Below are 18594 nucleotides of genomic sequence, written 5' to 3' on the forward strand. Positions count from 1 at the left end.
ACCTAAGCATTGGAAAATTGGACACTTTATACACTAAACTCCGTCTTTAGAAATATTATAAAGAATGATAAAAACCCAACATATTCCCATATATAGTTTATTGATGATTATTAATCCCAAATGTGGTTTTAAAAAGCCAAAGTTCTGTTTTGTTTGTGGGTTGATGACCCTTGTCATACTATCTGATGACACTGTGAAGCTTATAGGTTCTTGAGTAATACTATCCATCTGAAGCCATTATTTTAATTATTGCATGCTGTAAAAATATGGAGACATATATCTTTTTTGTTTTCTCACCTATTCAAACAAACCAAAACAAGCAACCAAATTTTGGGAAGAAAAGGTCTGGATTATAGGTTATTTGGATGGGAGTACAATATAAGAAGCCAGGAAAGTAGAAAGGGACCAGGTTGTGAAAGTCTTTAAATACCTAACAGAGAGTATAAAATTCTAGATATAATAGGGAGCCATTAGAATTTGAGATGGGGTTGAGGTGGTTCTATAGTCAGACCTACATTTTAGGAAAATTTCTTTGGCAACTGAGTAGAAGTTGAAATGAAGTGAGGAGAGATTTTCTTCCTGGTTTTAAATAAGGAAAAATAGATTTGTGAGGGGAAAAAAAAGAACACTAGCAAAAATATCAAACATTTTTTACTAAATATCATAACCTCACAGAGCTTCTAGACTATAGAAATTGTCATCAATTTGCTTGAAAAATGCCTCTTAATCAAAGAAACTGGCCTGAGATTGGTATTTATTAGCACTGAAAAATTACAGTCCCTCTGCTTTAACCTAATAGCTGTTAAAATTCAAATTTAAATGAAACAATAGTCTCGTGTAGCTTTACATTCATTAATTATATTTAAGGAATATTTTTGAGACTATTTGGGATGAAATATGTGCTATACTTATATTGAAATGAAGATCTTCTGCAAAAGGCCACAGTCATTTCATTCTCCCTTTGTTCCATAATACTTTACTTTTCTTGTGGTAGCATCCCGTGATTGACATATGTAATTTCAGTTTTCTTTAATATGTTATTTCAAGGTGACTTGACCCCAATTTTTTTGGTTTATTTAAGAACTAATTTTTCCTTAATGATTTTTTTTTGCTTTTATAATGTTAACGTAGACCTTTTATGTCAGTTTGTCATTTCTTTGCAACTGAGATTGCTAATGCCTTAAGAATAACAGAAACAAAAAATCCTGATTTTTGCATTAGAATATTTGTTGAATATACTAATTTTATTGTTTCCTCAAAAAATGTATAGAAATTCATTTTTTGTCTTAACACAGAAATGTATTTATTAACCTGTTTCTCATCTCATTCAAAATTATTTGAATCTATTTTTAGTAATGTTTCTGCTTTACTGAAATCTTTAATTTTAATTTTTATGGTTTCCAGCTAAAATATTTGACATGGCAGTAAAGTTGGTTTTACTTTTAAGAGTATTGTCCATTTTAACAACTAGTCATATTGTTTGGAATATGTCAAAGACAACTTTTTGGTGTTATATGATTGATCAATTCAGACATTTAGTTTCTCTCAGAAATAAAAGATGAAAAGCCTTTATAAGTTTTACTCCAATTCTATATAATATTAAAAGATGAAAAATCTCCAAAATAGTTAATCTTTTGGCAATTTTCTATGTTTTTCTTTCATTCAATCCTAAATTGCTACCATAGATTTCTATTTGCACATACACATATTAGACATAAGCATAAATAGACTTGTTATTTCTTTGATAATTTCCTCAACCAATGCAAAACAGCACTTTTTCTGCAATTTTCAGACTTAGGATTTCCTTATGTAACCAAGTAGTTCAATGACTTCCACAGTCTTTCATACAAACCAGCAATGAATCTAGATCATCCTGCTTCTCAGGCTAGTTTTCTATATTTTAAGATAACTTCTTTATAAATATCCCACTAGAAATTGTTTTTAATTTAGTAGTACAAAAACCTTTTTTCTGAAATCATCCTGCTGACCATTTCTTATAGAACAATAATAATTCTATTACATTCATATACCATAACTTAATCAGCCATCACCAAACTGATGGGCAAGTACTCAGTTTCCAATTCCTTGCCACTACAAAAAGGGCTGCAATAAACATTTTTGCATATGTGAGTCCTTTTCCCTTTATTATAATCTTTTTGGGATACAGGTCCAGTAGATACACTGCTGGATCCAAGGATAACTTGGATAACTTTTTGAACATAGTTCCAAATTGCTTTTCAGAATGTTTGGATCAGTTCAGAACTCCACCCATAATGCATTAGTGTCCCAGTTTTCCCACATTCCCTCCAACATTTGTCATTGTCTTTTCTTGTCATCTTAGCCAATCTGAGCGATATGTAGTGGTACCCCAGAGTGATACATACATCTTAATGGAAGTTTCCAAGCAATTTAATGCATTTGAGTTAGAGGTTGCTAATCTCAATAAGATCTTAGATTTAGAACTGGATGTGGTCTCAGAAGCCATCTAGTATGATCTCTTTGTTTTATACTTATATGTATTAATATATACAGAAGTCACAGAGTAAGTAATAGAGTCATGCTTTTAACCTGATTTAAGTACTATGACCCCAGTGTTAGTGTTTTTCCCACTGTAGTATCCTGCCTCCCTGGGGAAAAGTGGAAGATGCTTGGCTACCTGGTGGTGGTAGGGTGGTGGTGGTAGTGGTGTGTGTGTGTGTGTGTGTGTGTGTGTGTGTGTGTGTGTGTGTGTGTGTGTGTATGTGTTCAATACTACTTGCCTTTGCTCCTTCCTGCTCCTGTTCCTGATCCTATTCCATTTGTTGTTGCTACTATTGCTAAAGTGCTTACTGTTAAGGAATTTGCAGTCTGTTTGGAAGATTTAACATATATAAAGATCAATGGCCAGAAAAGTGGGTTATTATATGGTAATTGAAGATTGTAAGTGCAATTGTAGGATAGAATATTTAACTTTTTCAATAGAACTGCTGTTTTTATCTTTCAAAAAAAGAAGAAAGAAAAGAGAAAAAGAAAAAGCAAGGGATGGAAAAGGTGGATATGGTACAGAGTTGGAGAAGGATAGTTGGAAGGATGTTCGGGGTAGATTGGTCCTGTTGTCTTAGTGGATAGTCATCCACTGAAAAGGAACATGTAGATTATGATCTTCTTTCTGCTAGATATAATGAGTTAAGTAAATTTTCACTCAGCAATTCAGCAATTGGATAGTCTCAATAACTCCCCACTCCCACACCAGTTTAATCTTTTCAACTAGCAATACCTTCAGATTTAAAAGAATCTTTTATTAACCAAGTACAGGCACACATAGAGCTAATTGTGCCAGAGCATTATTCTCTTTGAAATTCTCTTGGATGACTGAATAAGTGAATTATGAAATTCATATTTCATTAAATATGAAATAAATATTTATTAAATATTTACTATATGCCATATACTATGCTAAGTGATTATGATATCATTAAAAGCAAAGACGCAAATCCCACCTGTTAATATTTGGTGTCCCTGAAAGTAGGGATAGAAAAAGTGAAATCTCACCAATAAGATACTAGATTATAGAGCAGAGGAAAATATCTTTTTTTTGATATACATAAATTTAGGACTTTTAGGAGGAGATCAAAAGTGCTGAATGGAATTGAAATATCATTTTATCACAGACCTCATCCCATCGAGTCAAACTGGTACTTGAACAATAAAACAATTCTTCTCTAAGATATTTGATATACCTCTCAAGTGGTCATCCTATCTTTACATAAAGACCCCCTTCTTTGGAAGCTCATTTCACTTTGGGATATTTCTAATCCCAATTGTTAGGAAGCTTTTTTCTTACATTAAACCAAAATTTGTTTCTTTGCCAACTTCCATACACTGCCTCCACATTGCCCCTCCAGTTCAAAACAGTACATCTAGTCCTTCTTCTATATGAAAATACTTAAAAAAATGACAGTTATCATATCCCCCCAAAGTCTTCTCAAGGCCAAACATTCCTAAATGATCCTCATGTGGCATAAATTCAAGATCCTTCACTCTTCTAGTTGCTCTTCTTTGGATACTCTCCAGTTTAAATATCTTTACTTTTAAATAACACCCAGAAACTTAACACACTATTCCAGATGTGTTTTTTTCAGGGAAAAGTTAGCACCTTCTGAAAACTTTTTTCCTCTCTTATTGTAGTTCAAGTCACATTATCTTATTTGATTGCTATGATAAACTCTTGACTCATTAAGCTAGTAAGGAGGACTGAAGAAAGACTTTTGTTGACTGAAAAAAATAATTTAATTGGGCAGAAAAGAAGATGGAAAGGCCAGGTTATTTAATTTGAAAAAAAGCCTGGTGAGTTATCTATTCTCTTTTATTGTATATTTTTGAAAATTAAATTCCTTTATTTTCAATCAATAAAAGTTCATATTCTTTCCCCCTAAAACAAATATAATCAAGCAAAATAAATCTCCACACAGGCCATATCCCATGAGAAAAAAAAAAAAACTCATTCTGTGTAAAGTCTATGTAGACACATCTTTAAAGTTGATTTCATATTGGGATGAAATGAAGCAATTGCAAGCCACTTAATATTAAACCAAGGAGGAGATTGATTTTGACTTAACATAGCAAAGATACACAACAAAGATACAGTTACACTTAGCTTTTCCAGTCTCAGTCTCCCTCATCTTCAACTGTCCACATGTATGGTCATTTAGTAATCAGAATCTGACAATTCACATGATTTCTAGCATCCACCAAGTCTGGGACGCCCCAGTTATATCAGGAAGCTGCATCAGGAAAACTGAAGCAAATCAGGTTGCACGAAGGGATGGAAATTGCATCAGTGTCAAAAAAGCTATGTCAGGAAACTGCTGATCCTCACAGAGTCTGTCATCTTTCCATTATTTAACATTTTATTATTTCCCAATTACAAGTAAAAACAATTTTAAGATTCTTTTAAAATATTTTGAACTCCTTTCTCTTCACCCCAACCCCATTGAGAAGCAAGCAATTTGACATATGTTACACATGTGTAGTAATGCAAAACACATTTCCATGTAAGTCATTCTGTGAAATAAAACACAGACCAAACAAATCAAGAAAAATAAAAATAGTTTGATCTGCTTTGAGGCTCCATAAGTTCTTTCTCTGGAGACAGACACTATCTTTTATCATAAGTCCCACAGAATTGTCTTGGATCACTGTATTGTTGAGAATAGCTAAGTTGTTTATAGTAGATCATCATATAATATTACTGTTACTGTGTAAAATGTTTTCTTTGTTCTACTCATTTCACTTTGCATCAGTTCATGTCGGTATGTTTTTCTGCAAGCATCCTACTCTTCATTTCTTAAAGCATAATAGTATACCATCACAATCACATGCAACTTGTGCAGATATTCCCCAATTGATGGACATGCCCTCAATTTCTAATTCTTTGCTGTCATTAAAAGAGCTACTAAAATGTTATTATACATGCAGATCCTTTTCCTTTTAATTTTTTTATTTCTTTGGGTTACAGATCTAGTAGTGGTATTGCTTAGTCAAAGGATATACATGGTTTTAATAGTCCTTTTGGCATAATTCCAAATTGCTTCATAACATTGTTGAGTTAATATATTAATTCACTAATACTATAATAATGTTTCAGTTTTCTCATATCCCTTCCAACATCAATCAATTTCTTTTTGTCATATTACCATATATGACAGTTATTTTAATTTTCATTTTCTCATAATAATGAGAGAACATTTTTATAGGACTATAGGTAGCTTTGATTACTTTATCTGACAACTAAGTATTCATATCATTTGACTATCAATTGAGAAATTGCTCTTATTTCTATAATTTGACTCAGTTTTCTGTATGTTTGAGAAATGAAGTTTTTATCAGAAAAACTCATGTAAAATATTTTAAAAAAATGATTACCAACCACATATTTCCCTCCATCCAATTTTCTATCTCTTTGTTCTATTTTCTCTTTTTATCCTGTCCATTCTCAAAAGTGTTTTTTGCTTCTGACTTTTGCCTCTCCTAAACTACCCTGCCCTTTTCTTATCTTCTTCCCTTCCTACTTTCCTATATGGTAAGATAAGTTTCTACACCCAACTGAGTGTGTATATTATTTCCTCTTTGATCCCTTCTGATGAGAGTAAGATTCAAGCTTTGCCTGTCATCTTCTTATATTCCTTTCCGCTATAATAGCATTTTCATGCCCCTTTTATATGAGATAATTTACCCCATCCAATGTCTCCCCCTCCTACTTTTCTATTGCAATCTTCTTTCTCACCATTTTATTTTTTTGGGTATCATGCAATCAGTGTCATCTCATATTCACACCTTCTGTCTATGTATACACTATATGTATACATATACATAATACAACTATGTATACATAGAACTATCATATGTATACACTGAACTATCCTAATAGCGAGAAAGATTTTAAAAGGTATAAATATCATTTTCCATGTGGGAGTATAAACAGTTTAACCTTATTGAATCCCTTATGATTTCTCTTTGTTTTTTCTTTTTATGCTTCTTGCATTTGAAAATCAAATTTTCTATTAAACTTTTTTTTTTTTGTAAAAAATGCTTGAAGGATCTTTATTTCATTGCATGTCAATTTTCCTCCTCGAATGATTATACTCAGTTTTGGTGGGTAGGTGATTCTTGCTTTTTATTCTAACTTTGGAATATCATATTCCAAGCTTTCCAATACTTTCTTGTAGAAACTGTTAAATCTTGTATTATCCTGACAGTGGCTTCATGATATTTGAATTGTTTTTGACAGCTTGCTGCATTTTTAACTTAATCTGGGAGGTCTGGATTTTGGCTGGGAATTTTCATTTTCATTTTGGAATTTCTTTTAGAAGATGATCAGTGGATTCTTTCAGTTTCTATTTTATAGAATAGCATATCTGGTTCTAGCATATCAGGGACATTTGTCTTGATAATTTCTTGAAAAATTATGCTTGTTTTTTTTTTTGATCATGACTTTCAGATAGTCCAATAATTTTTAAATTATTTCTCTTGGATTTATTTTCCATGTCAATTGTTTTTCCAATGAGGTATTTCACATTTTGTCCTATTTTAAAAATTAGAACAATTTTTTGTTTTGATAGTTTCTTGATATCTCATAAAATCATTAGCTTCCATTTGCCCCTGGAACTCCTATAAAAGGGATGCCATAAATCTCCTTTTTATTTTTTGTGGGCTGAAAAGTCTGGAAACCATCACTACTGCAAATGAGCATTGCCCTGAGGTATGCTCCTAGTTTGCTGGAACCTTGTCTATGCACTCTTCTCCCAAATTGGTGCAACCTTTCCTGACAACCTTCTAAGTGGAATTGGGTTGTAAAGTTGCTTCACTCAATCTTTTCATAGATTTTTATGATCTAGAATTTTGTTAGAGTCATTTAAAGGTATTTGAAGGCATTTGAGGGAGAGTACAGGTGAGTCCTTGTCTTTACTATACCATCTTATCTCTGCCTTGTCCTTTACCTCTCTATTAAATGATGGACATCATGAGTTCTTTGGAATTATGGTTGATCATTGTGATGAGTAAAATTGCTAAATCGTTCAAGACAGTTCGTCTTTACATTATTGTTTTCATTAAATTTATTCTCTTGATTCTGTTTATTTCACACTACATCAGTTTATACTATCCTTCTCAGGTTTCTTTGAAACCATTTTGTTCATTATTTTATATATCATAATAGTATCACATTTCTATATCATAATCTGTTCAGTCATTCTCCAAACAATTGGTATCCTCTTAATTTACAATTCTTTGTCATTAATCAAATCCAAGTAACATTTATTAAACACTTACTATATAGCAAGTACTGTGCTAAGCTCTGGGGATAAAATTAATAAAAGGTAAAATAGTCTCTGCCCTCAAGGAACTTACAATTTAGTTGGGGAGAGGGGGGAGATAACCCACAAAAGAGGTAGGAAAGCAGAGAGAATGGGTGAAGAAAATAAGTCTTTTTGTTGTATGGGAAACTTGTTCTCTTAGATGAAACCAGGTAGTGCAGCAGATACAAAGTGGAGTTGATTGAAAGTCTAATTTATATTCTCTATAAAGAAAGACATTGGGAAGATTTTTTTTAATTAAAGTTTTTTAATTTTCAAAAGTTATGAATGGATAATTTTTCAACATTAACCCTTGCAAAATCTTGTGTTCCAATTTTTTCTCCCTTCTCCCTATTTCCTCTCCTAGTTAGCAAGTAATCCAATATATGTTAAACATGGTAAAATATGTGTTAAATCCAATATAGGCATACATATTTATAAAATTATATTGCTGCACAAGAAAAATTAAATCAAAAAGAAAAAAAATTAGAGAAAATAAAATACAACCAGACAACAACAAAATGAGTGAAAATGCTATGTTTTGATCCACACTCAGTCCCCACAGTCCTCTCTCTGGGTGTAGATGGCTCTCTTCATCACAAGATCATTGGAACTGGTATGAATTATCTCATTGCTGAAAACAGCCATGTCCATCAGAATTGATTTTCATATAATCTTGATGTTGCCATGTACAATGATATCCTGGTTCTATTCACTTCACTCAGCATGATTCATGTAAGTTTCTCTAGCCCTCTCTGAAATCATCCTGTTGTTTCTTATAGAATAATAATATTCCATAATATTCATATACCATAACTTATTCAGTCATTTTCCAACTGATAATCATCCATTCAGTTTCCAGTTTCTGGTCACTGTAAAAAGGGCTACCACAAACTTTTCCTTTCTTTTCTTTCCCTTTCCCTTTACCTTCTTTATGATCTTTCTGGGATACAGGCCCAATAGAGACACTGCTAGATCAAAGGGTATGCACACAGTTTGATAGCCCTTTGGACAGAGTTCCAAATTGTTCTCCAGAATGGTTCAATCAGTTCACAACTCTACCACTATATTAGCATCCCAGCATTCCCACATCCCCTCCAATATTTGTCATTATCTTTTTCTGTCATTTTAGCCAATCTGAGAAGTGTGTAGTGGTACCTCAGAGTTGTCTTAATCTGCATTTCTCTAATCAATAGTGATTTAGAGCACCTTTTCATATGAATAGAAATGGTTTTAATATCTTCATCTGAAAATTGTCTGTTCACATTCTTTGACCATTTATGAATTGGAAAATGGCTTGAATTCTTATAAATTTGAATCAATTCTCTATATATTTTAGAAATTAGGTCTTTATCAGAACTTTTGAATATAAAATGTTTTCCCACTTTATTGCTTTCCTTATAATCTCGTCTGCATTAGTTTTGTTTGTACAAAATTTTTTTAACTTAAATATAATCAAAATTATCTATTTTTTTTTGTTCAATAATGATTTCCAGTTCTTCTTTGGCCACAAATTCCTTCCTTTTCCACAGGTCTGAGAGGTAGACTATCTTTTGTCCCTCTAATTTGCTTATAAGATCACTCTTTTTGTCTAAATTGTGAAGCCATTTTGACCTTTTTTTGCAGACCATTCTTTGTTGTCCAATACAAGCAGGTGACTATTTAAAAAAATAATAATAGCTTTTAATTTTTCAAAATACATGCAAAGATAGTTTTCAACATTCACTTTTGCAAAATCTTGTGTTCTAATTTTTTCTTTCTCCCTCCTTCCTCTGGACAACATCCTTTCTCCTCTAGACAACACATAATCCATTATAGTTGAGATATGTGCAGTGTAAACATATTTCCACAATTATCATGTTGCACAAGAAAAATCAGATCAAAAGGGGAAAAAATGAGAAAGAAAAAAAAAACAAGCAAACAAATAAACAATAACAAAAGAGTGAAGATACTATTCTGTGATCTACATTCAGTCTCCATAGTCCTCTATTTGGATATGGAAGACTTTTTCCCATCACAGATCTATTGGTGTTGGCCTGAATTACCTCATTGTTGAAAAGAGTCATGTCCTTCAGAATTGATTGTTGTTGCTGTTCTCTTAATTCTAATCAGAATCAATAACTGATTATATCATTAAAAATGTAACAAAATTATGTGACTATATCAATAACTGGAGAAATTTTTTTGACAAAATATGACATTAATTCTTATTTTAAAATAATTGAAAGCATAGGAACAAATAGATTTTTACCTTAAAATGATACAAAACATCTATCTAAAATCAGCAGCAAGAAAATTGTGTAACAGGCGTAAGCTAGAAGCCTTCCCCCAAAGATCAAGAACAAAACTAGGATGCCCATTAATACCAATATTATTCAATATTGTATTAGAAATGCTAGCAATAGCAATGAAAAGAAAAAGAAATTGAAAGGATCAGAATGAATAATGAGGAAATAAAACTATCTTTTTTTTTCAGATGATATGATATACTTAGAAAATCCTAGTGATTTACTTTAAAAGCTTATTGAAACATTAATTTTGTCATTTTTTTCTAGGTTTATAAAGTAATTTCTTGGCAGTTTGATTGGTATGACACTGGATAAGTAGATTAATTTAGGTAGAATTGTCATTTTTATTATATTGGCTCTGTCTACCCATGAGTACTTAATATGTTTCCAATTGTTTAGACCTGACTTTATTGTGGAAAGTATTTGGTAATTATGTTCATATAGTTCCTGACTTTGTCTTGACGGGTAGACTCTCAAATATTTTATATTATCTATAGCTATTTTAAATGACATTTATCTTTGTATCTCTTGCTCCTGGACTTTGTTGGTAATACATAAAAATGCTGATGATTTTTGTGGATTTATTTTGTATCCTGAAACTTTGCTAAAGTTGTGAATTGTTTCTAGTAGTTTTTAGTTGAATCTCTGGCATTCTCTAGATATATCATCATATCATCTGCAAAGAGTGATACTCATGTTTTCTCATTACCTTCTCTAATTCCTTTAATTTCTTTTTCTTTTTTTGTTGCTAAAGCTAACATTTCCAATACAATATTGAATACTTATGATGAAAGCAGGCAATCTTGTTTCATCCTGATCTTATTGGGAATATTCCAGTTAATCTCCATTACATTTGATGCTTGCTGATGGTTTTCAATAGTTGCTACTCATCATTTTAAGGAAAACTCCATTTATTCCTATGCTCTCCAATGTTTTTTTTTTTTTTTTTTTTAAATAGGAATAGGTGTTGGATTTTGTCAAACACTTTTTCTGTAGCTATTGAGATAATTGCATGATTTCTGTTAGTTTGGTTGATATAGTCAATTATGTTCATAGTTTTCCTAATTTTGAACCAGTCCTCATTCCTGGTATAAATCCTACTTGGTCATGAAAACTTTCTGTAATTTCTTTGCTAATATTTTATTTAAGATTTTTGCATCAGCCTTCATTAGGGAAATTGGTCTATGATTTTCTTTCTCTGTTTTAATCGTACCTGGTTTGGATATCAGCACTATATCTGTATCATAAAAGGAATATGATAAGACTCTTTCTTTCCCTATTTTTTTCCAAAGACTTTTCATAGTATTGAATTGTTATTTAAATGTTTGGTAGAATTCATTTGTAAATCCATCTGGCTCTGGAGACTTTTTCTTAGGGAGTTGATTAATATCTTGTTCAATTTCTTTGTCTAAAATAGGATTATTTAAGAGTTTATTTCCTCCTTTATTAATCTGGTCAATCTATATTTTTGTAAGTATTCATCAATTTCACTTAGATTATCAGATTTATTGGCATACAGTTGGGCAAAATAGTTCTAATTATTTCTCAAATTTCCTCTTCATTGGTGGAAAGTTCACCCTTTTCATTTTTTATATTAGCAATTTGATTTTCTAATTTCCTTTTTATAATCAAATTAACTAAAGATTTATTTTGTTGGGTTTTTAAATAAAAACAACTCTTTACTTTTTATTAGTTCAATAGGTTTCTTTCAATTTTATTAATTTCCCTTTATTTTCAGAATTTCAAATTTGGTATTTAATTGGGGGGGGTTAATTTGTTCTTTTTCTAGCTTTTTTAGTTGTATGCCCAATTCATTGATCTTCTCTTTCTCTATTTTACTCAAATAATCATCTAGAGATATAAAATTTCCCTTAGGAATTGCTTTGGCTGCATCCCATAAATTTTGGCATGTTGTTTCATTATGATCATAGATGAAATTACTGATTGTTTCTATGATTTATTGTTTCACTCACTCATTCTTTAGGATTAGATTAAAATATTTAGTTTTCACTTAATTTTTGGTCCATTTTTTTCCTGGCTCTTTATTACATGTAATTTTTGTTGTATCAGGATCTGAAAAAAATGCATTTACTAATTTCTGCCTTTCTGCATTTGACTTTGAGGGGTTTATGCCCTAATACATGGTTAATTTTTGTATAAGTTCCATGTATATTGGAAAATATACATATCCATGAGAAAAATGTATATTCATTTCTGTCTCCATTAAATTTTCTCCAAAGCTCTATCATACCTAACTTTTCTAAAATTCTATTTACCTCTGAGAAAAAAACATATTCTTTCTGTCCCCATTCAATTTTCTCCAGCAGTCTATCACCTAACTTTTCTAAAATTCTACTTACCTTTGTAACTTCTTTCTTATTTATTTTATAGTTCAATTTATCTAGTTCTGATAGAGCAAGCTTGAGTGTAGTTTTGCTGTTTATTTCTTCTTGAGTCCTCTTAACTTTTCCTCTAGTAATCTTGATGCTTTATTACTTGGGGCATGTATGTTTAGTATTGATATTACTTTATTATCTATGGTACCCATTAGCAAAATGTAGTTTCCTTCCTTATCTCTTTTAATTAAATCTATTTTTTGTTCTGGCTTGATCTGAGGTCAGAATAGCTACCCTGTTTTGTTTTTGTTTTTGTTTTTTACTTCAGCTGAAGCATAATAGATTCTGTTCCAGCCTTTTACCTTTACTCTATATGTATCACTCTGTTTTAAATGTGTTTCTTGTAAACAACATATGTAGGATTCTTGCTTTTAATCTAGTCTGCTATCCACTTCCAGTTTATAGGAGAGTTCATCCCATTCATGTTCAAAATTAAAATGACTAACTCTGTATTTCTTGCCATCTTATTTTCTCCAAGTTATATTTTTCTCTTTCCTTTTGCCTTTCCCCTCCTCCCCAGTGTTTTGCTTCTGACTACCACCTCCCTCAATCTACCCTTCCCTTTTACAGCCCCTTCCCCTCTTTTCTTCTTTTCTTCTTCTACTTCTGTTCTACCTTTTATTAGCTGCCTCCTTACTTTTCCCCTAACAAATTTCTCTATCAAATTCAATATTCTCTCTTTGAGCCAAATCTGTTAAGATTAAGGTTCCCACAGTGATCATCTTTTTGACTCTTTATGTGATGTAATTTACTCCCTTTTACCTCCCCTTTCCTCTTCTTCCAATACAAACCTGTTTCCACCCCTAGATTATTTTTTAAATCATCACAGTAAAGTCAAATTACTCCTACATCCTCTATATATACCCCTAACAAAGATAGTTCTGAAGAGTTAAACATTATTTTCCTATACAGAAATGTAAACATTTTATCCTTTAAAAACATCATTTTTTTATTTCCTTTTTACCTTCTTATGTTTCTCTTGAGTTCTGTATTTGAACAACAAATTTTCTGTTCAGCTCTGGTCATTTCATCAAAAATAAATGAAAATCCCCTATTTCATTGAATATCCATAATTTTCCCTGAAAGATAATGCTTAATTTTGCTGAACAGTTGATTCTTGGCTGCAGTCCAAAGCTCCTTTTCCCTCCAGAATATCCTATTTCTGGCCCATGAAATCTTTAAAGTGGAAGCTCCTGATTGTGGCTCCTCAATATTTGAATTGTTTCTTTCTGGCTGCTTGCAATATTTTCTCCTTGATCTGATAATTCTGAAATTTAGTTATGATATTCCTTGAGTTTTTATTTTGTAGTCTCAGGAGGTGATAGTTTGATTCTTTCCATGGGTATTTTACCCTTCAGTTCTAGGACATCAGGGCAGTTTTCCTTGATGATTTCTTGAAAAATGTTGTCGAAGCTTTTTTTTTTTTTTCCATCATGGTTTTCAAGTAGTGCAGTAATTCTTAGATTGTCTCTTCTGGATCTATTTTCTAAGTCAATTGTTTTTCTGATATTTATTTTTTTGGTTTTGTTTGACTGATTCTTAATGTCTCATTGAGTCAATTCACTTCCATTTGTTCAATTCTAATTTTTAGTGAATTATTTTTTTTCAGTTAGCTTTTTTACCTCTTTTTGCATTTGCCCAATTGAACTTTTCAATGAGCTGTTTTGGTCATTTTTTTCCATTTTCCCAATTCTTTTTTTAGGGAAATTGTTCTCTGTTGCCATTTCATCAATTCTGTTTTTCAAGGAGTTGTTTTCTTCTTCCATTTTTCCAAATCTATTTTTTTAAAATAGTGATTTTTTTAGACAGTTTCTGTGTTTCTTTTCTCACAATTCTCATTTCCTTTCCCCATTTTTCTTCTAATTCTCTTTTAAGATCTTTTTTGGATTCTTTCAAGAGAGCCTTTTATCACCCTTTGAGGCATCTTCTGGAGATGCTTTATATTTAGTGTCCTCAAAATTTGAGGTCTGTTCTTCCCTTCTACATAATAGCTATTTATAGTCAGAGCTCTTTTTGCTTTTTTGCTCATATTAAAAGATTGAGGTATACTATTAGGGCAAAGGGAGGATTGTGCCAAACTCTCTCTATGGGTTACAGCGGCTTCACAAGATCCTGGGATCAGTGCTGCTGGCTTCCTTTCCATGTGGGTGGATGTGGCCTAGTCTCACTTATTATGCCGGGGTTCAGGGGCTCATTATTTGCCATCTTCAGTTGCTTTGAAGGTTTCACAGCTGATCTACTAATCCAATGGTTTCTGAACTAGAATAGAGAAGCAAATGCTACTTCCTCCTGCCCAATTGACATAGACCTTTCCTGAAGTTCTTCTGATATCTTCTACTTAGAGGTTTGGTCTAATTTCCCAGGGTGACTAGAGAAAAAGGAAGAGGAACCTACATATTCTAAAATATTTGTAGCAATTCTCTATTATAGTAAAGAACTGGAAATTGAGAGGGGTGCCCTTCAATTGAGGATTGGCTAAACAAACAAGAGATGATGAGCTGATTAATTTTAGAAAATCTTTCATGAAACAATGAAGAGTGAAATGAGCAAAACCAAGAGGATGTTGTATACAATAATAATATTGTTTGAAGAATAACTGAAGATTAAGTTATTCTGAATATTATAAATATTCAAATTTACAACAAAAGACTTATGAAGGATTATTCTATCTACCTACAGAGAAAGTACTGATAAGAGTATGCATAATAATTTTATATACATATTTGTACATATATACATGTGTGCATATTTACATATATACACATATGTTTATATCCATGTCAAATGGTGATCTTCTATATGTAGGATGGGGAGAAGGAAAAAGGGATATAGTTTGGAACTTAAAATGTAACAAAAATGTTTTAATGTGCTTAATTGGAATTTTACAATGATTCCCATATAAACCAATATAAACAAGATGTGTGTGTGTGTGTGTGTGTGTAGGAACTGGCTATTGTAGCATAATTATCAGTTTTGAAATGATAGAAATACTACATGATAAAATTTGAGTACAAAGCTGATTTAACTCATACTTAAATGTTTTTTAATCCCCAGACTTTAATTTGTTTATAGGAAATATGTAATCAGTATAAATTATCCCATAAGAAAATTTGTGTTCATTTAGTTGTGAAAAATTTTCTGCTCTTGTCCAATTAAATCTTGCTTAAATAATTGAAGATCTAGTCTTAGTCATCTTAATTATTTTATCCCTTTGCGGCGAGAATAGGTATAGAAAGGAATGGTAGTTATAAAGGCAGGGGAGAGCACATCAAATGACAATTTGACAGATTTTTTAAAATATGGCTAACATTGAAAGATTAATATGTCTGCTTTAAAATTCACATATATCTCTAAATCACTATTGACGAAAAAAGTTAAAGTAAAAAACTGAGGTATCACCTGACACCTATCAAAATGGCTAATATAATGAAAAAGGAAAATAATAAATGTTGAAAAGAATAACTAGGTTAGTAACATGCTGTTAGTGGAGCTGTGAACTAATCCCATGATTTTGGAAAGCAATTTGGAACCATGCCCAAAAGACTATAAAACTGTACATATATATTCTTTGATACTACATCACCACTAGGTCTAGATGCCAAAGAGATAAAAAATTAGGTTAAGGACTTATTTGCACAAAACTATTTATTGAAAATGAGGGAATGCCCATCAGTTGAAGAATGGCTGGGACAAGTTATAATATACAATTATAATGGAATACTTTTTCTACAAGAAATTATGAGCAGGCTGATTTTAGAAAAAATCTAGTAAGACTTACATGAACTGATGCAAAGTGAGGGGAGCAAAAGCAGGAGACCATCGTACACAGTAATAACAATATTGTACAATGATCAACTATGAAGGACTTAGCTATTTTTAATAATACTATGATCCAAGACAATTCTAAAGGCCTAATGATGAAAAATGCTATCCGCCTTTAGAGAAAGAATGTATCAAATTTCAATTCAGATTGAAATATATTATTTTTCACTGCCTTTATTTTTTTCACATTTTTTCCCCCTTGGATTGTTTTTCACATCATGACTAATATGGAAGTAAGTTTTGCATGATTGCACATGTAAAATCCATGTCACATTGTTTATTGTGTCGGGAGGAGGGTAAGGAAAGAGGAGTGAGAAAATTTGTAACTCAAAATTTTTAAAAATTAAAATAGTTTTTACATGTAATTGGGAAAATAAAAATTTTCAAGTAAAATAAAATAAAATGCACATGCAGACAATTGGTACAATTTTGTTGTTGTTGGTTTATGCTAATTATTTAGTGAGATTTCTCTATTTAGCCTTTCCAGCTAAAATAATCTATGTTCAATTTATACAGATTTACAGAAAAGCAAGTTTGTATTTTTTCAGTTTTTCTCCTTTTAAAGAAAAAATAATGCCAACCAATCTTGCAGCTATACTTTAAACTTTTATTGAATATTAATTCTAGAAGTACATGAAATGTCTGGTCAAAAATGTAAAACAATGAGCCACATTCTACTCTTATGCATGGTAACTAATATTTAAAGACTCATCAGAATGTATTTTGTGATGCTAAATCAAAATGAATGACATCTTTAAATCATCACATAATTTGTAAGGATAGTTTCTAATAGGAACTTTCCCCTTGTATTGGTGTCATTTACTAAGTTTGATCTTCTATATATCTGTATTTGTCTTCATCTTAAGAAATCAACATTAAAATAGACACTTTATGATTTGATTGTATAATCAGCAGGCACTCATGACTGATATTTGACAATTTTTGTCAAACTGGGATCATGAATTTGCTATTATAACTGAAACTTTAACTAAGATATTTCATCACAGTTAAAAATCTACTTACCTTTTAAGTATGGCAGAGGTTGAAATCAACCCAATGCTACCTTGGAAAGTTGTAAAGTAATGTTTATAAAGCTGATCAAGAAGAAAAACAAACAAACAAACATGTGAAATGCTGTTTCCACATATATTCACACTTATTATGATTGGACAAGATTCACTTGCATTTGAATGTAAAGTGATTATTTAAAAAAATTATTAAATCATGTTATAAATGACAAGTTTGCTTTTAAAGAGAATGGTTAACATCCCATTTCATTTGACATCATATTGAATTGTAGAGAGTTCAACTACTGACATTTTCTACCCAAGATATACTCTGTTTACTTATACAGGAATGGAGGTAGAGGAATATGAATATAAATTGTGTCATGAGGAAAGATTATAATTTAACTATTTCTAAAAGTAGTGCTAATTCTCTTGAATCTATGGTTAAAACATGTAAACAAATAATAGTGTAAAGTTTTAAAAACAGAAGTGTTTTATTTATATGTGTTTACTAGTGATTTGGTTTGGATTTTTTTTTTTGGTTTGGATTTTTTTTTCTCAAGTAAAATAGCTATAAATTCATAGATACTAGCACATTGCGAAGGTAATCAGAAGTGTTTTTGATATGTTTTTAATTTATTGAGCTATAAAATAAATGTTATAATGTCAGTAACCATAGAATCTGACTATATATTTTAAATAACTTCATATAAATACATAGTTAAATAATTGTGATTTTTTTTTATATCTGTGTCTATACATGTAGCAAACATTTATTTCCTGATTTTCAGGGTATCCAGAACACTTTATATTATTAAATATGACTCCATGATTGAGGGAATATATAAGCTCATCATTTCATAATATATTTTAATTCAACTTACATAGTGCACAAAACTTTGCTAAAATAATCTGATAAATATATTTGGCAGATCATTTGGTTAGTCATGCCTTTAATAATAAAGGATTACTATTTGATAAAGAAAAAAGAAGGCATTACTTAGTAACTTTAAAGTAACTGGCATTTTGTGTAAAATAAATGGATAACCAATGAGATTGATGTTTTATCTGCAGCTTCTTCCAAACTTTTTTTTCTGAGAGCCCCACAATTCTACTCAACCTGCTGCGGTGGGTCCTGTCAGCACCCTGTGTCCCCCACTGCTTTGCCAAGTAAGTTTTTATGCTTCATCAGTAATGCTTGAGTTATTCTGTAAACCAAAGCAGCAGGATTTAATGTGCTCTAGAAAAC

At 31.2% G+C, this 18594-nt stretch overlaps 1 protein-coding gene across 2 annotated transcripts in view; it reads left to right on the top strand.

Annotated features, from left to right (window-relative positions):
* The window catches only part of DBX2 (developing brain homeobox 2), a 45978-nt gene that overhangs the window by 6552 nt on the left and 20832 nt on the right, over positions 1–18594 (top strand). Inside the window, exon 2 of one of the 2 annotated variants that reach the window (XM_074267202.1) lies at positions 18420–18515. The exons of the other annotated variant lie outside the window; for it this stretch is intronic. Coding sequence (XP_074123303.1) covers positions 18420–18515 — 96 coding nt within the window. The remainder of the gene's footprint in view (positions 1–18419; positions 18516–18594) is intronic. 2 annotated transcript variants of the gene reach the window in all.

The sequence above is a fragment of the Sminthopsis crassicaudata genome, chromosome 5 (genome assembly GCF_048593235.1).
Source record: "Sminthopsis crassicaudata isolate SCR6 chromosome 5, ASM4859323v1, whole genome shotgun sequence".
Taxonomy (NCBI): domain Eukaryota; kingdom Metazoa; phylum Chordata; class Mammalia; order Dasyuromorphia; family Dasyuridae; genus Sminthopsis; species Sminthopsis crassicaudata.